Raw genomic sequence first — 21,643 nt, 5'->3', positions numbered from 1 at the left:
ATTTTTATACAGCAAAGATAATAGTGGTGATTGGTTTATTAATTTCAAGAATTTTACCTAATATTTGCATTTAAGCCTATCTCTCTAGGTGCACCTTTAAAATTCAACTAACATTCCACTTAGATTTTCTAATTTCCACTATGATTTTTTCTTTGGTGAGTTATTTAAAATATATCTTTGTTCCAAAACACACAGGGTATTATTTCCATTGTTAAACACTAAATTAATTCCACTATTAGTGTGTTTTATGTATTATCAATGCTTCAAAATTTGCTTTATAAAATAGGTCAAAGTAGTATACATACCTTCAAAAAGAACATGTACTCTGCAGTTGCTAGGTACAGAGTTGTTTCTCAAATTATTCTCATTTTTTAAATTATTTGATCACTCCTTATTTAGTTGGGGGTAAATTACATCACTATGACTGGATTTGTTCTATCAACTTTTACTTCACATATTCGAATATTTTGTATTAAATACATCAAATATTAAATTATACTTTCTGATGAATTTCTTCACTTTTAATCATTACAAAAGGACACTCTTTAGCACTAGTAATGCTTTTTGTCTTCAAGTCTACTTTGTAAGCCTATTCTGTCTGATATAAATATATGTACTACAGCTTTTTTCCTTTACTTTTTACTTATTTGGTAAATGGCTGGGTTTCTTTTATAATTTTTACTTTTAATTGGGATAAAAAAGCAAATAACAAATCACCATCTTAACCATCTTTAAGTGTATAGTTCTGCAGTGTTACGTATACTCACATTGTTGTGCAACAGATACCCAAGTTTTTTTATTAAACAAAACTGAAACTCTATCCAATTAAAACAACTCCCCATTTCCCCCCACCCCATAAACACCACTCTGTTTCCATGAATTTTAAAACTTTCGTACTTCATATAAATGGAATCATACACTATGTCTTTGGGACTTATTTCCTTTAGTATGTCCTGAAAGACTATCAGTGATGTATGTAGCATGTGACAGATTCCCATTCTTCTGAAAGCTGAATAATATTCCATCGCCCATAAACACCACCATTTTGTTTATCCATTCATCTGATAATGGACATTTGTGTTGTTTTCACTTTTTAGCTATTGTGAATACTGCTGCTATAAACATGCAAATATCTCTTTAGTTTTCTAACTGCCATACTGTTTCCCATAGCAGCTATACTATTTTATGTTTCCAACACCAATGTAAGGTTTCAATTTCTCCACATCCTCTCCAACAAATGTTATTTTCTGTGTTTTGCTTTTTATTTTGAAAGTAGCCATCCTAATGAGTTGATAACTCATTTGATTTTGATTTGCATTTCTCCAATGACTAATGATGTTGAGCATAATTTCATGTGCTTATTGGCCATTTGTATATCATCTTTGGAAAAATGTCTATTCGAGTCCTTTGTCCATTTTCTAAATTGAGTTATTTTGTTGAGTTGTTGGGTTTCTTTATATATTCAAGAATATTAACACCTTATCAGTTATGATAAGCAAATATTTTGTCCTATTTTGCAGGCTGTCTGTTCACCCTGTTTTGTGTCTGTTAATACACGTAAGCTTTTGATTTTCATGAATTCCAACTTGTCTATTTTTTTTAACATGTGCTTTTGGTGTTATATCCAAGAAATCACTGCCGAATCAAATGTCATGAGGCTTCACTTCTATGTTTTCTTCTAAGGGTTTTGAGTTTTAGGTTGAAGTCTTTAATCTGTTATTAAAATTTTTATGCATATGGTGTTAAAGTAAGGGTCCATCTCCATTTTTTCGCATGTGAATACGCAGTTTCCCCAACACCATTTGTTGAAGAAGTTGTCCTTTCCCCACTGAGTGGTCTTGGCATTCAAGTTCTGGGCTCTATAGTTCCATTTGTCTATGTCTATCTTTATGCCAGCAACACAGTTTTAATTACAGTAGTTTTGCAATATGTTTTGAAATCAGCAGCGTGAGATTTCCAAATTTATATCTTCTTTTTAAAGATTGTTTTTGGTTCTTCAGGGTCCCATGAGATTCCATATAAATTTCATTATCCATTATCCTATTTCTGCAAAAAATGCCATTGGGACTTTGATAGGGATTGCACTGAATCTGTAGATCACTTTGGGTAGTACTGACTTCCAATCCATGTACACAGGATGTCTTTCCTTTTACTTGTTTAAAAATCATTTTATTAAGATATAATTCACTTGTGGTACAATCTACCCCAGTGTACAATTATTTTTAGTTTACACATGCAATCATCATCACAATCAATATTACAACATTTTCATCACTCCAAAAAGAAGCCCAGTACCCACTAGCAGTCACTATTTTCTCCACCTATCCCAAACCCCACCTTAGATAGCCACCAATCTAATTTCTCTCTGTTCTGGACATTTCAGATAAACAGAATCGTATAATATGTGGTACTTTGTGACGGGCTTCTTTTACTTAGCATGATGTTTTCATATAGCATGTATCAGTAAATTCACTTTTTTCTATTGCCAAATAATATTCCATTGTATGGCTATACCACCTTTTATTTATCCATTCACCAACTGACAAACATTTTAGTTCTTTCCATTTTCATAATGCTGGAAGGAAGACTTGTGTACAAGTTTTTGCGTGGACATATGTTGTCATTTCTCTCATGTATATAACTAGCAGTGGCATTCCTGGGTCATATAATAACTCTGTTTAACATTTTGAGAACTGCCAAATTGCTTACCAGTAGTCCATGAGGATTCATATTTCCCCCATCATCACCAGCAATTGTGAGTATATGTATTTTATTGTGGTCATCCTAGTAGGTATGGGTGGCATCTCATTGTGATCAAGATTTTTCACTTCACTTCCCTGATGGCTAATGATGTCAACCAAGTTTCCATGGGCTTATTGGCCATTTGTATATCTTCTTTGGAGAAGTATCTATTCATTTTCTTTGCTCATTTTATAACTGGGTTATTTGTCCTTTTTATTATTGAGCTGTAAGAGTTTTTTTACATATTAAAAATGCAACTCCTTAATCAAATATGATTTGCAAATATTTTCTCCTAACCTGTTTTTTTCAGTACACTATGTTTTAGAACAGTTTTACCTTCACAGCAAAATTATATGAAACTAGAGTTCTCATATACCCTATAACCTCCCCCCAACACAGCCTGCCCACTATCAACAACCTGTACCAAGCGTTACATTTGTTACAATCAGTGAACCTACAATGACACATCACCAAAAGTCCATAATTTACATAGGTTTCACTCAGTGTTGTACTTCCCATGGGTTTTGATATATGGATGGATATAAATGATGGATAATGACATATCCATCATTATAATATTATCATACCAAAAAAAATCTCACTGCCCTAAAAATCGTCTGTTCTGCCTATTCATCCCTCCCTCCCCCCAGCCCCTAGAAACCACTAGTTTTATTATCTCCATCATTTTCCTTTTCCAGAACACTGACTAGTTGGAATCACCCAGTATGTAGCCTTTTCAGATTGGACCTTTTCACTTAGTAACATGCATTTAAGGTTCCTGCATGTCTTTTCATGGTCTGATAACTCGTTTCTTTTTACCACTAAATAATATTTCATTGTCAGGATATACCACAGTTTATTTATCCATCTGCCTACTGGAGGATGTCCTGGTTGCTTCCAAGTTTTGGCAATTATGAATAAAGCTGCTTTAAACATCCACGTGCAGGTTTTTGTGTGGACAAAAGATTGTCCACACAATCTAGATTGTATGGTAAGAGTATGTTTAGTTTTGTAAGAAACTTCCAAACTGTCTTCCAAAGTAGCTGTACCATTTTGCATTCCTACCTCCAATGAATGAGGGTTACTCCACATTCTCAGAAGCATTTATTAGTGTTGTCAGTGTTCTAGATGTTGGCCATTCTAATAGGTGTGTAGTAGAATCTCACTGTTGTCTTACTCTGCAATTCCCTGATGATATATCGACGTGGAGTATCTTTTCGTATTCTTATTTGCCATTTGTATATCTTCTTTGGTGAGATGTCTGTTCAGATCTTTGGTCCATTTTTTATTCAGGTTGTTTTCATATTGTTGATTTTAAGAGTTCTTTGTATATCCTGGATTATAGTCCTTTATCAGATGTGTGTTTTACTAATATTTTCTACCATTCCATAGCTTGGCTTCTCATTCTTGACAGTGCCATTCACATAGCAAAAGTTTTTCATTTTAATGAAATCCAACTTATTAAAAGTCATTGCTCAACCCAAGATCATCTAGATTTTATTTTATATTACTTTCTAGGAGTTTTATAGTTTTGTGTTTCACATTTCAGCCTGTGATCCATTTTGAGTTAATTTTTGTGAAGGGAGTAAGGTCTGTGCCTAGATTCATTTTTTTCATGTGGATGTCCAGTTGTTCCATCACAATTTGTTGAAAAGACTATATGTTCTCCATTTTATTGCCTTTGCTCCTCTGCCAAAGATCAGTTTATTTTTAGAGGTCATTTCTGGGTTCTCTATTCTGTTCCATTGATCTATTTGTCTGTTATTTCACCAATATCACACTGTCTTGATCATCATAGCATTATAGTAACTCTTGATGTTGGATATTATTAGTCCTCTGACTTATCTTCTCCTTCAATATTGTATGGGCTATTCTGGGTCTTTTTTTTTGTTTTTGGTACGCAGGCCTCTCACCGCTGCGGCCTCTCCCGTTGTGGAGCATAGGCTCCGGACACGCAGGCCCAGCGGCCATGGCTCACGGGCCCAGCCGCTCCACGGCACGTGGGATCCTCCCGGACCAGGGCACAAACCCGCGCCCCCTGCATCGGCAGGCAGCTTCCCAACCACTGCACCACCAGGGAAGCCCCTATTCTGGGTCTTTTGCCTCTCTATAAAATTTTAGAATCAGTTGGTCAATATCCACAAAATAAATTCCTAGAATCTTGATTGGGATTGCACTGGATCAATTTAGGAAAACTGACAATATTGAGTCTCTCTTCCTGTGTATGAATACAGAATCTCTCTCATTTATTTAGTTCTTTGATTTCTTTCATCAAAGTTATGGTATTCCTCACATAGACCTTGTACATATTTTCTTAGATTTATACTTCAGTTATTTCATTTTGGGGGATGCTAATGTAAGTGGTTTTTTTGGGGGGAGGTCCATCTTCTGGTGTCCTTTGAAGTACAAAATTTTAAATTTTTTGATAATATCAAAATTATTTTTTCCTCCTGTTGCTTGTGCTATTGGTGTCATATAAGAAACCACTGTCAAATACAAAGTAAAAGATTTTCTTCTATGTTTTCCTCCAAGAGTTTTGCAGTTTTTGCTCTTATATTCATGTGTTTAATTTATTTTGAATTAATTTTTGTGCACGGTGAGTTAGGGTGGTGTCTAATTTATTCTTCTGTATGTGGATATCTACTTGTCCCAAGACCATTTGTTGAAAAGACTATTCTTTCCCTATTGAATGGCTTTTTATGCACCTTTGCTGGAAGCTGGTTGACCACAGACACATAGGTGTATCTCCCAACTCTCAATTATCTTCCATTGATCTGTATGTCTATCCTTATACTAGTATCAACATTGCCTTAACGTAAGGACTGTGTATGAATCCTTCAACTTTGTTCTCTTTCAAGATTGTTTTGACTATTCTGGGTCCCTTGAATTTACATATGAATTTCAGATCAGCTTGTCAATTTCTGCAAAGAAGCCAGTTAGGATACTGATAGGGACTACACTTTGTAGATTGATTTTGGATTATTACTATTTTATGTTATGTATTTTTTCAGTCTTTTAATTTCAATCTTTTGGCTTTCTTATCTTTTTGATGTGTCACATGTAAATAACATAACTGGTTGTATTTGCATACATTCTGATAATATTCATTTTTGCTACTTAAATATTTGGGTTTCAATTTACTGCCTCATTTTTGTGCTGGAAGATTCCTTCCCCTTTATTCTTGTCTTATTCCACATTTTCCCTTTCTCCTAGTTTCTCCTAGTTTCAAGATTATTCCTTCTAATCTTATTTTTATTTATTTTTATTTTTTATTTTATTTTTTTTGCATACGCGGGCCTCTCACTGTTGTGGCCTCTCCCATTGTGGAGCACAGGCTCAGCGGCCATGGCTAATGGGCCCAGCCCCTCCACGGCATGTGGGATCTTCCTGGACCGGGGCACGCACCCGTGTCCCCTGCATCGGCAGGCGGACTCTCAACCACTGTGCCACCAGGGAAGCCCCTAATCTTATTTTTAAATGGGTGTCGTTCAAACGGCAAAATGAAAACTTTTAAAACTAATCAATTATCTTCTTTCCAAACACAAAAGTACCTTTAAATACGATTCATTCATTGCTCTCTCCCAGTCTGTGTTAATGTTATATTAGATCTGTGAGACACAGTTATTGTTTTATACAGTTAATATTTATTCAGATTTATTCACATATTTATCACTTGCTTTGCTCTATACTCCTTTCTGTAGTTCTGGCACCTGGAATCACTTTTATTCCAATTTTGGAAATTCCTTTGACGAACTGCAATTCCTCTCATTATATGTCACTCTCTTACTTGAAAGGTACTTTTGCAAGGCACACAATTATAGGTTGGTAGTTATTTTCCTGTGTTATATTAACACCATTGTTCCATTGTCTGTTGCATTCAAATGTTACTGGTGAGATGTCAGCTATCAGCTGTCCAGTCACTCTTCTTTCTTTGAAAGTAACCGCCTTTCTTCCCTGGCTGCTCTACTCTGGTACCTCTCTGCAGTTCAGAAAAAGTCCTAGGTATTACCTATTAAAATACTGACTCTGTCCCATTTTCTCTCTTTTCCTTCTGGAACTCTGAATAAATATATATCTTAGACCATGTTTATCACTCTATATTCCACTTGCTTTTTACTTCTCTCAAAAATAAAAAGATTTATAATAAAATCCACTAGATGTTAAATTATACAACTTGATTTGAAATACACCAAATAATATCAAAGACTGTCTACAATACCATTCTATACCTTCTTTCATATATTCTATCTCTTTATCTCTCTATGCTGATTTTTGAATAGCTTCTTGTAAACTGTCTTGCAATTCACTGATTCTTTAATTGTATCTAATCTGCTGTTAATCCCTTCAATTAACTGAGTTCTTAATTTCAGCCTTAACTGTTTTTATTCCAGAAGTTCTAGAAAGGTTATTCTTTAGAATTTATTTTTCCCTGCAGATATTTTTCTTTAAACACAGTAAGCAAAGTTACTCTACACTATGTTTAATAATCCTACTATCTAAAATTTTTCAGGGTATGGTCTTACTGTCTGTTACTTTTGCTCATTCTCACATGCAGTACCTTATTTCCTTGTTTGCTTATTAACTTTGTGAGCTGCTCACTTTTTTTTTTAATTAATTAATTTATTTATTTACTTTTGGCTGCATTGGGTCTTTGTTGCTGTGCTTGTGCTTTCTCTAGCTGCAGCGAGCAGGGGCTACTCTTCGTTGCAGTGTGTGGGCTTCTTATTGTGGTGGCTTCTCTTGTTGTGGAGCACAGGCTCTAGGCACACAGGCGTCAGTAGTTGTGGCACATGGGCTCAGTTGCTGCGGCTCGCAGGCTCTAGAGCGCAGGCTCAGTAGTTGTGGTTCACGGGCTTAGTTGCTCCGTGGCATGTGGGATCTTCCCGGACCAGGGCTCAAACCCGTGTCCCCTGCACTGGCAGGCGGTTTCTTAACCAGGGAAGCCCAAGCTGCTCACTTTCATTACAAAATAATTTGAGTAAATTCTTTGAGGTCTAAGATAAAGGTGAATGTCTTCACAAAAAAGTCAGATTTGCTTCTGCTAATTTCTGGGAAATAAACAGGCCACAATCACTTTAAAGTTATGACTAGTAGTTACTCTAGTCACCCATATAGTGTGAATTTGGGTTGCATGATTATAACTTCTAAGCCAATTTTTTTCTCCTTATTCTGCTTAGCACAACTAAGGAAATACGCTTTGTGGTCCCATAGAGGCGAAGATGAGAAAGCAGTTAAGTTCTCTTTCCCTAGGGTATTCTCCTTAGGTACCAATTCAATGGGAAAAGGACTCCTGTTGGAATCCCTGACTTTGACTGGGCCATGGGTTTGTCTTTTACCCCTATATTTTGAGTGGCTTTTGCAAAGCTGAACTTCTCAAACTACCCAAATTCCAAAATCGTCTCCCAGGCAAAACTGGTTTCAACACTCTACTTCTCTATGGTTTTATTCTGATAATAACTTACCTTGTAGTTCTTCAAGGATTTTAAGTAGATATTTTCTCATTTATTAAAAGGCCATTTTAGTTGTCTTCAGTAATAAGGACATGTCAGAAACAGAAGGCCTACACCTACTCTTTGGTACAGTTCAACACAGCTTCTGGATTCAGCAAAACTTCCTTTACAAAGTCAGAAATGATCAACAAACAACCCTACCAATTTGGCATTCTTTTCATTTATACCTACACTCAATCTGTCCGGCTTCTGACACACCTGATTATTCTTTCCTCTTGAAGACAGTGTTTGGCTTCCACACCAGTTTCCTACACAACTCCTAAATGATCACTCCTCAGGGCTCAGACCTGGGTCTTATAAATTCTACATTTCCTCTGCTACCAATTTATCTTAAATTACCAACATACATCTCCTGGACTACTTTAATAGCCTCCCAACTGGATTTCTTCTGCCACTCTTGTCCCCATCTAATCCGTTCTCTGCCATAGTAACTAGTGATATTTTAAAAATAAAAATTAGATCACATCCTGTTGGCCTGTATAAAATTCTTCAAGGTACTGCTTCTGAACTTTAGGTAAGTTCCAAACTATTTAACATGGCCCACATGTTACCTTCTAAGATCAGATGCATGTCTATATATCTATAACTGTTCTCTTACATAAATACTATCAACAGACCTTTTTTCAGTTCCTCAAATATACCAAATTCTTTCCCATCTCAGATCCTTACACCTGCTAGTCCCTTTTCCTAAAATATGGTTTATCTGTTATTTGCATGGTTCATTCTTACTCATAGTTCCTATCTCACTATAACTGTGACTTTCTCACAGGCATTCCCTTATAGCCTAATCCAATAGCATCTTGTTCTTTTCACACTTATCATAATTTGTGATCAAGTACTTATTGCAGCTTATTTTAATGTCTATCACCCCAATTATTTGTAAGAACCAGGCATGTAGAGATCCTACTGTTATCTTCCCCTTCCACGCCCAGGACCTAACACAGTGTCACACACACAGTAGGAGTTTAATATATATTAAATAATTGATTCCTCTCCCTCTAAACAGACTCTCAGAAAAAGTACAATTCTAATGAGAAATTATATGTTGAGCACAGAATTACAAACAAAGGAAATAAGTAACAGGAGTGTACATAGGGATCAGATAAGACATAATTACAAGCAGACCCATAATGCTTAAGAGCCATATAGCCAAGATTACTTTCCCCGGACTAATATTTAATGGCCAAGGCAATAGATGAATGAATTAAATTTAATTATTGTTGTCTATACTTTAAAGCAAATAATCATCTATCAACAGGATATGTTTCTCAAGGTGACCTGAAAGTTCGTTATTTGGCACTCTGAAAATATTTTGCCACAGAAACAATATTATACACAGAGGTTAGGTTCCCCTGGTTAGTTCATAATGTTTAATCTGTAATTCATTTATCCATTTTAACAAATATGATTGAGCACTACTTTGTGCCAGGAACTGTTGTAGCTGGAGATACAGCAGTGTACAAAGTAAGACAAAAATCCCTATCCTCATAGATCTTACATTCATGAGATGGAAACAGAAAAGAAGTAAGTGCAATATACAGAATGGTAGATGGTGAAGAACAAAGCAGGGCAGAGGGATAGGGAATGGAGGTAGTACAATTTTAACCTATTATTAGTTTATTTTCTATCTCTTTTTGTTCCCGAAAGGATTTAAGTTAGATGTTACTTATAGAACTTAAGTATCACAAATAAAGTAACAACGCTTACACAAGGAAAGACTTTCAACCAAGAAACTTTATAAAAACACACTTCCTTTCCCATAGCAGTAGGACAGAGAGAACTGCTCAGGCTCTAAGTCACTGACAAGCTACCATATCCTGAGGCAGGATCTCCAGAAAGGCAGGGGCTAGAGAGGAGGGTAAAAGCAGTGATGGAGAAATTCCAGGAAGAAAAGAAATGAAGACTCAAGAAGGAAAGCACACACTTATTGATGCTATGGAGCTCCACAGACAGCCAGCCCCTTCTTTCCAACCACGAGTTGGCTGGCTTTCCTTTCTAGAACTGTATTTCTGACCAAGATCTCTTTCCTATTTGGCATATTATACTTATATAACTCTTCCCTCATTATTCTATCCCTAAAACAAATATTTAATTTGGGGGGGGGGTTCTGATCAATTTAATGGCAGAAAAAGATCCTTTTTAATTCCTATCTATACCATTAAAAGTCATATAAAAGGAATGCAGATAGCCAGTAGACTACTCTGGCACTCTCTTACTGTACCTTAATAACTGGGATAGGTACCAGGAGGTGGGGTGAAACGCAAGAAGATAAAAAATTGGAACAAGGTTTCAAACACCACTCCCAGCAACAAAGTTATGATTGGACAAGGAGAGACAATCAGCCAGTTTAATCTTCTATACTTGTCAACAACCAGTTCTACAACCACAGAACATGCACTACAGACTAAGGTGAGAAAGACACAAGGGGCAACAAAACTAACTCCTTTGTGAAGCCCTGCTCACATAGCTAGGGTGATTAGCCAGGAAAGGAAAAAGCATATGAACTAAGCCTGACCATAACTTTAGATTTTATTCCTTCTTATGAGAAAAGGCCTTCTTATTATTTTCACCTGAAAAAAGGGTTTTTAATCAGTGAGTGTTAATATATTTTTGTAATTAAAGTACTTATCTCACTGTCATTTTAATAAAATAATTTTTCAGGTTGTGAATATCAGATATATTTCCAGGAATTTTTCATATTAAATATAATTTATTTATATTCAAAATTTCATAAAATAAACCCTCAAGTTTAGGAAAACATAAGCAGCAATGTGCCATCAAAACATAGTATCAACAGAAAGATGTTGATCAGAAACAATTACCTTTACAGCTGTGTGTTTGTTTTCATCTTCTTCCATCCACAAATCCTGCTCATAATAATATAAGCCATCATTGATAACTTTAGCAAGTTCAGATGTAATTTTTGCCCGAGATATGTGGTTGCCTGTTCGATCTCCTCCAGGATGTTTTCTCATGTAAGGTGGTGTCTGAGTTACAATCAAAATCTTGTTTAAATCCTGGTCATCAATTTCATAATCTGAATCATTATCAGACCAATCAGTAAATGTGTTTTTTCGCCCTTCTATTTGTTCCATCTCTTCATCAAATAAAAAATCAAGTTCTTCTTGTTCTTGTTCATCTGGAAGATATGGTTGATTTGATGCCTCTTCAGGTAGAGGTGGTGATTCCTGAAGGAAGAAATTGGTATTTTATATAAAAACATTGTTATCACTTTTACAATAAATGTCACATAACAACGTTAATGTAAGTAATATCAAAACTGTATGCTCGGGCTTCCCTGGTGGCGCAGTGGTTGAGAGTCTGCCTGCCAATGCAGGGGACACGGGTTCGTGTCCCGGTTCAGGAAGATCCCACATGCCGCGGAGCGGCTGGGCCCGTGAGCCATGGCCGCTGAGCCTGCGCGTCCGGAGCCTGTGCTCCACAATGGGAGAGGCCACAACAGTGACACGCCCGCGTACCGCAAAAAACAAACAAACAAAAAAAAATCTGTATGCTCAATAACTAGATTAGCAGTCAAACTGTAAAAGAAAATCATACCAGTATTATCCCAGGCCAATAAATATAAAGTAACTGCTAAACAATCAGTTTAAGATTAAAAAAACCCACAAAGCTGAAAAAAGAAGGATTATATTAAAGACTCCTTTAGAGTTAGAATGGTCCTTAGTACCAACTTGTTTTACAGATGAGGGGAAAAAAAAGGCCTAGAGATGTGACACTGTTTGTCCACAATTGCAGAATTAGTCCGGACTAGAACAACCAAGGACTTTTTTTTTTTTTTGGCCGTGCTGCATGTCATGCGGGATCCTACTTCCCCAACCAGGGATTGAACCCACACCCCTTGCAGTGGAAGTACAGAGCCCTAACCACTGGGAATTCCCAGAACAACCAGGGTCTTCTGACTTCCAGATTCAATGATCCTCCCTAGTCTCAAAGCTTTTTACCTCACAATTATATTAATACCATAATTTGCCAATAAGAAAACAAGTATAACTATCAGAAGATCAGAAATTTTTATAATTTTCTGGAAAGCAGAAATCAAATGGAATTATATTAATAATAAACATGACTAGAGGAAATAGAAATCTAAAACCCGTATCAAGGAAGGCTGGGACTTCCCTGGTGGTCCAGTGGGTAAGACTCTGCACTCTCAACGCAGGGGGCCCAGGTTTGATCCCTGGTCGGGGAACTAGATCCCACACGCATGCCGCAGCTAAGAGTTCACATGCCGCAACTAAAAAGTGCGCATGCTGCAATTAAAAAGATCCCACATGCTGCAACGAAGATCCCGTGTGCCGCAACTAAGACCCGGCACAGCCTAAATAAATAAATATTATTTAAAAAAAAAAAAGGAAGGCTACAGGGAAGGCAGACACCATTGATCCCTCTGGGGTCCTAAAAGTTTTAAGATGGTAGGTACAAAGAGCAGGAAAGGACTATGTGACAGCAATCAAAATACGGGGGCTTCCCTGGTGGCGCAGTGGTTGAGAATCCGCCTGCCGATGCAGGGGACACGGGTTCGTGCCCCGGTCCGGGAAGATGCCACATGCCGCGGAGCAGCTGGGCCCGTGAGCCATGGCCGCTGAGCCTGCGCGTCCGGAGCCTGTGCTCCGCAGCGGGAGAGGCCACAACAGTGAGAGGTCCGCATACCAAAAAAAACACAAAAAAATAAAAAAACAAAACTGAAATATTATTAAAATATAAACTAATTTCAAGTAAAAAAGGTTAAAGCGAAATATTCTTAAATCATATTCAGAAATAAGATAAATTTTAAAAAATGATACAATATTATTTATTTTCAATTACTTAGTAACCCATAAGCTTTACTGAAGGGCACTGGTTCCAATTTTTACCATTTTTCTTAAAACTTTTCCAAATTTATATATGTACCTCAAAAACAGTGGCCTTACACTCCACTCAGAATTCATCACACTTCGGACTTCCCTGCTGGCGCAGTGGTTAAGAATCCGCCTGCCAATGCAGGGGACACGGGTTTGAGCCCTGGTCTGGGAAGATCCCACATGCCGCAGAGCAACTAAGCCCATGCACCACAATGACTGAGCCTGTGCTCTAGAGCCTGCAAGCCGCAACTACTGAGCCCACGCGCCAGCCCACGCGCTAGCCCACACGCCTAGCCCTAGCCCGAGCTCCGCAACAAGAGAAGTCACTACATTGAGAAGCCCGTGCACTGCAACAAAGAGCAGCCCCCACTCAACGCAACTAGAGAAAGCCCACACACAGCAACGAAGACCCAACACAGCCAAAAATAAATAAATAATTTTTTTTTTAAATTTCTAAATAAGATATATCACACTTCACTTGGGTCATAACAACTTACCTTCAGTTTCACTGGGGATGGACAATGTCTCTTTTTTACTTCTATCCAAGGTTCTGAGTCCAAGTCGGGCAAACTGGCAGACAAACCTCTAGACACTGCTTGAAGATTACTTGTTTCAGTGTTTTTCTTTGGGCTCAGTGGACTTCCAATTCTTGGAGAATTTGGGGCAGACTCTAAAATTTTAAGTTAGTTCTACAGTTAAAATAATGGTTTTCTTACTTATAACAAACATTTTTTCTTTAATTGGGCATTTTCTTTCTTCACAAAAACATGATAAATCAATCTCAATTATAATCTTTCAATGATTTTCAAACCCAAAGGGGTTTGTAAGATGTATTCGAGTGAAGCCAATGAATAATAACAGGAATGTTATCAATCCTTATGCAGACACATTCATTCAAACTTCTCAAGAATATCAATGCAAGTCACTTACTAATTATGACAATACATCTATTTGGGAGTCAATTCTCTGTGAAACCTTAGATTCATTAATTGTAATGAAATTAGGGAATCTTAAATGCTACTAAGCAAATAAAATTCGTATTTTATTCAAGGCAAAATCAATCCTTCATTGTTCTGCTAGGATCTATACTAAGGCGGCCAATACTCATACTTTTCTTATCTCCTTTGCCTAACAAGGTTTACCTAAATGCAGTTTAGCCCTTGGCTCGCAGTGAATACTGTGAAGACTAGAATGTCACGTCATTAAAGTGCAATGTCCTGGTAATAACAAAACATTTTACAACTCTGCTGGAATTAAAAATGCCTTTCTCCACACTTTTAATCAAAGTAATTATATGCTCTATAAAATACAAATCAATTCCTTTATAAATTTTTTTTCAGAAGTCGAAGAATATTTAAGTTATAATGCAATATGAACTTGCTTTGGACAAAAAGTGTTTTAAAAACAAATTTATACTGTAAACTTCTAAACATTATTTACTCCTCAAAGCCGATTCCCTGAAAATATTGCAAAGTTGAATACTACAGAGAGAAAGTTGAAATAAATGAACACCAACAATCCTAACTTACTAAATGAAAATGCAAAGGCACATTCCAGGAGTGAGTTTGAGAGAGTAGTCCAAGATTTTACTTTCATCTACTACATACGAGAATCAGATGGATTTATTATCTTCTCCATGGACACACAGATCCAGGCTTCAACAACCAGATTACTATATTGCTTTAAAAAGAAGTATAATGATTCATAACAGAAAACGCTCTAAAACCGCACTGTTCAATAAAATAGCCACTAGCTTTGTGGAGCTACAAAGCACTTGAAATGTGGCTAGTGCTGAAATGTATTCAGGATAAGTGTAAAATACACAGCAGATTTCAAACACTTGGTACAAAAATAACATTGGTCCATAATTTTTATATTAATGTCATAATATTTGGGTATATTAAAAGTAATTTCATTTGTTTTACAGCTTTTAATGCTATTAAAAATTATTAGGATTACATGTGTGGCAAACGTAATATTTCTATTGGACACTGCTGCTCTACAACTTAATGGTACATGTCATCAATTGATCCAAAAAATTAGTACGAGTGAAAAGGTTTGGGCTGTCAGTATTAATACTGAAGTTATAGGAATGAAAAAAACATTAACTCTAGAGAACCCTATTCCTAATACTATGAATCATCTCTGTTCATGCAGTAAATAAAGCTTTAAAAGTAGACTAGGAACCACCACTAGTAACTAGGAGAATTAACTAAATTAGTATGTATAGTTCATGTATACACGATTAGAACAGTATCTGGCACAAGGTAGAGAAATTAGTATCTACTATTTTTAACACAGAAATTGAATTTTTAAATACCTACTTAAGTTTATGATATAATCATCTCTAATTGCTCTTTAAGCTTGAATAATGTTTCTACCATGAAGTTGTATGTTTCACAATATTCACAATGCATGTGCTTATATTGGGTTGGCCAAAAAGTTCGTTCAGGCAATATGTATGTGCATGTAAATGAGTATATATATTTTTAAAAAACACAAAAATGTACAAACATTGTGATTTTATTCTTGTAATTTTATTAATAATGCATAAATGGTTAATGGACAGGCATCACCAACTTGACTGACCTATCTTAGCTACCCTGTGGAAAAAGTATTTTCTATTTAACAACTGACCGAATGCCTCTTCATAAGACAGTTAAAAATGTCATCTTGGACCCCAAGTTTACACAATAACTTAATCTAACTTACCATCAGACATTGTATTCTTTTTTAAAAAAAACCTAAAAAATGTCACTTGAAGTTCTTCAACTTTTAAAACACCTGCCCAAGTTGCTTGCTAGGTGTAGAGGCACAGAGGGCTGACAATCAAAGAAACACTAAATAAAAATATCTGTGAGACTGTCCCTCAGTGCTTTATTGATGGGAGGTCTCTACACTGGTATATCAAAAATACATTCTGAAGAGTAAAAAAAAAAATACTCTTATTCGTTTCTTAAGTTTCTTATCCCTTAGTGTCCACATTAATAAATCTTATAGTCCATGCGAAACACTACGACAACATGTGAATTATACAATGTACACTATACTGTGAAGAGCAAATCAAATAGCAAAGGACCTAACAATCTGAGAAATTCCACTCAAGCCTCTCTATTTCTGCTTTATTGATCTGGACACAAGTACATAAGTCTGGAAGGAAAAGACAGAATCTTGCAATATTTCCAGAATGATAATTAACTTTCCCACCGTGAACAAAAGTAGCACATGCAGCCCAGGCTAATTACAAACAAATGGGCAGCTCCTATAAAAACAACAGCAGTCTTCTGGTCTGTCTTTCATCATCATCACAAAGGTGTTTATCTCCACTGTAGTGTTGGCCCAACCTCCTCCACAGGAGTTGGGAGTAGACATTCTTGCACAGAAGTCTGGTCGCTTTCATTTCTGCAGACGATTTGTTCCAATGTTTATAATGATATTTCAGTGAGTCACCTATTCCTCTGCATATTCCGATCAAATGACATCCAAGAGCATCAGTAGATCATCACCCTGACTGAAAAAAGTTTAAGCACACATATTTTTTCCCAAGAGGGAATGTCTTAAAAATGATCCAGGAAAAAATTCTTAACATTAAAGCAATTTTTGGAAATTCTAAATACCACTAATTCCTTAATATATAATTACAATAACTTCATAAGAGATCCCCAATTCTGATTTAGAATATAGGTCATCTTGTCATTTCAAGACAAAGTTGAAGCACATAAGAAAAAAATTAAAGGAAGGCTACCCCCACTCTTAAGACTTTTAGACTATTCCAATCTTACAAGGGGAAAACTGGCAGAATACATCTATAATCATTTAGTAAAATTAAGAAGATAGGTAGAAACTCCACATGTGACAAAGTAGACAAATAAGAATAAATAGAGCAGAGCTCCTCCCATAATTCTTAAATCCCTATTTAATTTATAACTTTCTGCGGGAGGCAATATGAATAGAATTTAAAGCATCATAAGTCACTGGGTTATCTTTAATTTTCTATTGAATCTATATAAACTTTAAAAAGGAAAGGTAAATTGGACTAAATAGCCCACTGTTATGCTGTTTGCTCTGGAAGAAAAGGTGTTACCTGTATGTGAACCAAAGGCTTGGCCTGGTACAAACTCTGGGCAATCAATCAGTTGAGAGAAGTCTGTTTGTGGCACACTACTACGTGGAGGAGGGCCCGGAATTGGCCATTTTTCTGGTTCTATCTTTTTTCTCATTTTCTCGTCCACAATTTCCACTTCTGTGCTATCTTTCAGTGCCTATAAATAGGAATTTTGAGTTATTAAAGAACATTCAATCAAAAAATTTAATTGTACCTCCTATATTTCTAATAACCTAAACATTTTTTAAGTCTGAAATCAGCACAGGGTATTACAGTTAATGTAATATATTTCTCAGAATATCCATGAACAGAACAGATATTAAAATAATTTGCCCCTGTAAAGTAACAAATATCCTGATTTAACATGTAGCAAATTATTCTAATTGTGAAAAACAAATTTTCAATTAAGGAGTATTGCATCAACTTGAAGCAAACTACTATAATTTTTTATTGACAATTTTTTCCGCTCCTATTTCCTTTAGTTTTCCCTTAATATCACCAAATAAAATTTAGGCATTATATTTAATTATTGTAATAAATACCACCATTACTGAATAATAAACACACACATGCAGAGATTCCTCATAATACCTTGTAAGTGTAAAGTAGGTTTCACAGATGAGGAAATTGAGGCTCAAAGAAATAAAGTAACTTGATAAAGGTTATGGACTTAGTATGAGGCAATAGTATGAGGCAATACCAGGACTCAAACCATTTATTATCTGTCCAACACGAGAACCCTCAGCCACGAGGATATGGTGGCTCTCAAAAATAGCTTGCTGGGGCTTCCCTGGTGGCGCAGTGGTTGAGAGTCCGCCTGCCGATGCAGGGAACACAAGCTCGTACCCCGGTCTGGGAGGATCCCACATGCCACAGAGCGGCTGGGCCCGTGAGCCATGGCCGCTGAGCCTCCGCGTCCGGAGCCTGTGCTCCGCAGCGGGAGAGGCCACAACAGTGAGAGGCCCGCGTCAGCTTGCTGTAATTTAAGGATAAAATAAAACTAGAACAAAATTTCTTCCAAATAAAAATTACAGCCTTACTGAGCTGAATCTTCCCTGAAATTCAAGGATACTCACACCTTGAGAAACTAGAAAAAATACAAATATAAAAACTCAACATACAAACTGTTAACTTATAAAGATTAAAACTCGCTATATTTTAGTTGGAGAACACATTATATGTATTACTTTAAGTATCTTACATTTGTATGCCCTTAATATTAGTATCATATTTACTTCTCAAGTAAGTATATTTTCTGTAACTGGACATTACTTTAAAATTAGTTTTAAAATTATTTAAAAACAAACTCTTTTGATGGGAATCAGGATACTCACTGAAAGAGAAGAGAGTCTGAAATATAGAATGAAGGAAATAAGGAAGAATCTTACAGTAAAGGATCTGAGTTGCTGATATGTGTATTTTTTTAATGTATTTTCCTAGTTTTGTCCACTGAATGTTCTAGAAGCAATGACACCCCAGTAGCAAAGCAGTATACCTAGCATCCAGATCTTGCAACAACATGGATGAATTTCAAAAACTACAAATGAAAGAGCCAGGAGACAGAAGAACTCTATTTACACAAATGTAAAGAAAAGACAAAATAAATCTCTGGTAACAGAATCAGAAAAATGCTTTGGTTTGGCTGGGCAAAGGGTGAGGGGATGGGGGACTGACTGCAAAGGGCCACTAAGGAAGTTTTTAGAGTAATTAACTATATCTTGTTTGGAGCAGGCTTATACAATTTTCAAAACTCGAAATGAACACCTAGTAGCACTGCATTTTACATCATGTTATTTACACCTGAATTTTAAAAAGAAAAAGAAAAATCACCTTAAAACTTTGCTATGGGCTTAAGTTTTTCAAAATGTTTTGGAAAAAGACCACCAACAGTGTTCGCTGGTATGCGAAGCAAGTCAAACTCTGAACAGCAGTAGTTTTAATTGGTTCAATATCTTGGAAAAACGTTTAGCAGTATTTACAAAGGTAAGCTCGTATATATATATATATATATATGTATATATATATATATATATGTTTGTATACACACAAACACACACACGCACATAACCTGTTACCCATCAATTTCACAGAAAAATAAGTGCATATGTCCATCCAAAAATATGTACAATAATAATGTTCACAACAGTCACATATTCAAGCTGTAAAGAACCCAGATGTCTATTAAAAGGAACCTGAAAAGAGTTATATTCATACAATTGAATACTACTGCAAAATGAAAAATAAACAACTGCCACACACAACAACAACATGGATAAGCCTTACAGAAATAACAAGCAAAAGTCAGATATAAAAGATTTCAAATAACTTTGTTTATGTAATGTTTAAAAAACAAGATAAAAAAAAAAAAAAACAAGATGAAGGACCTCTCTGAAAAGCAACTACTTTGAGGAGAACAGTGATTCAGACTAGGAGGGAGTACAAGGGAGCTCCCTGGGATGTTGAAAATGTTCTATCTTAATCCAGGTAGCAGTAACACAAGTATGTACATAGGGGAAAGTCATTCTTAATCTTATAACTTCTAATATACAATGTATAAGTTATGTCTCAATTTAAAGAAAAATTTTCAGGAAAAAATTCAAAGTTCTTTATATATAGCTATTGAATGATCTTCCAATGTATGCTGTTTTTATAAAAGGAAGGGGTATAACAGTATATGTAGTAAAACATGAACTATCTCAGGAAGAATACACAAAAAAGAAGTAACACTACTTGCCATACCAAGGAAGGTTTAACTAGTTCACTGTTGGTGAAAGATGAGAAGGAAATTTTTCACTATATACCCTTTGAATCTTGAATCACAGGGAATTAATTCCCTACTGAAAAGAAAAGAACAAAAAAAAAACTCAAGAAGAAAATAAAGAAAACAGAAAGGGGGAAAGTTGTGACTCAGGCCTTAAAAGACTCATATAAAAACTTAAAAGGCTCACAGCATACACAAATTAAGGAAAAGATCTAGACAGAGTTAGACATATTTTTACTAAAACCAAATCTTGGTTATCTTGAACTCCTAAACAATGAGCTACAGTATACAGTCAACATTTCTGGGTGTCTGAGGAGTTTTTTCCTATTATTTTCTATTATTTCTATTATATTGTACTATAACTATGTTAAGTGATAACACTGCAATAGCCATCATATTACAATATACATATGTATCAAAGTAAAAAAAAAAAAAAGAAAGAAAGAGTGCAGTAAGGTGAAAAACAAATGGGAGAGGAGGACACAGATTCAGTAAGTTTAGCTGTGTAGACACACTCAACCAGAGCAGATATGGGTGTTAGCTAAAATATATTTTGCTTCTTTTGATAGTTTTTTCAAGACAGTTAAGACACTGTCACTGCCAGACACTGCCATTACACTGCCAGACACTGCCAGACACTGCCATTACACATTTCATACTCATAACAACCCTATGAAGTATGTATTGTTGCAACAATTTCCACTTTACAGAAGTCTCAGGACACTGCCTGAAGTCACAGAGCTAGGAGGATATGTATGCAGGTTCTAAAGCCCATGCTCTAGATCAGTATGTTTATACTGCAAAGCCTAATGAAGCCTTACCTTCTTAAGGGAAAAAAAGACATCTTTCCCACTGTAATAAGTGGTAGGTACATAATGAATGTTAAGTGAATTCAGACCTATGCTATTCTAAATCACTATGCTTATGTGTTTCTATGTTTCACAGTACTAGTATTTCTTACTGTAAATCAGTCACTGTGGTGACTTCGCTGGTGGCGCAGTGGTTAAGAGTCAACCTGCCAGCGCAGGGGACACGGGTTCGAGCCCTGGTCTGGGAAGATCCCACGTGCCGTGGAGCAACTAAGCCTGTGCACCACAATTACTAAGTCTGCACTCTAGAGTCTATGTGTCACAGCTACCAAAGTACCTAGAGCCCATTCTCCTCAACAAGAGAAGCCACCGCAATGAGAAGCCCACGCACCACAAGAAAGGGTAGCTCCTGCTCATAGCAACTAGAGGAAGCCCATGCAGAGCAGCAAAGACCCAACGCAGCCAAAAATAAATAAATAAACTCTACAAAAAAAATCAGTCACTATGTATTAATAATGCTAACCATAATGGTAACGCAAAATTTTTTTGTTTTTTTTTTTCAAATATCCTTTCCCGGGCTTCCCTGGTGGCACAGTGGTTAAGAATCCACCTGCCGATGCAGGGGACATGGGTTCAAGCCCTGGTCCGGGAAGATCCCACATGCCGCAGAGCAACTAAGCCCATGCGCCACAACTACTGAGCCTGTGCTCTAGAGCCTGTGAGCCACAACTACTGAGCCCGCGTGCTACAACTACTGAAGCCCGCACGCCTAGAGCCTGTGCTCCACAACAAGAGAAGCCACTACAATGGGAAGCCCACGTACCGCAACGAAGAGTAGCCCCCACTCGCCGCAACTA

General features: G+C 36.4%; 1 protein-coding gene across 5 annotated transcripts in view; it reads right to left on the bottom strand.

Moving 5' to 3' along the window:
* Positions 1-21,643, bottom strand: part of LARP1B (La ribonucleoprotein 1B) — a 130,567-nt gene that overhangs the window by 80,314 nt on the left and 28,610 nt on the right. For 3 of the 5 annotated variants that reach the window (XM_082653433.1, XM_082653434.1, XM_082653435.1), the window contains 3 exons: positions 17,196-17,373; positions 13,609-13,781; positions 11,075-11,440 (listed from right to left, as the gene is read on the bottom strand). In XM_082653433.1, coding sequence (XP_082509559.1) covers positions 11,075-11,440; positions 13,609-13,781; positions 17,196-17,373 — 717 coding nt within the window. Of the gene's footprint in view, positions 1-2,841; positions 2,967-11,074; positions 11,441-13,608; positions 13,782-15,672; positions 16,623-17,195; positions 17,374-21,643 lie in introns of those variants that run through there. The other 2 variants (XM_082653436.1, XM_082653437.1) reach the window with 2 other exon arrangements.

This window comes from Grampus griseus, assembly GCF_964374135.1.
Source record: "Grampus griseus genome assembly, chromosome: 4".
In the NCBI taxonomy this organism is placed as follows: Eukaryota; Metazoa; Chordata; class Mammalia; order Artiodactyla; family Delphinidae; genus Grampus; species Grampus griseus.
This window is presented reverse-complemented; position numbering and strand designations above follow the sequence as displayed.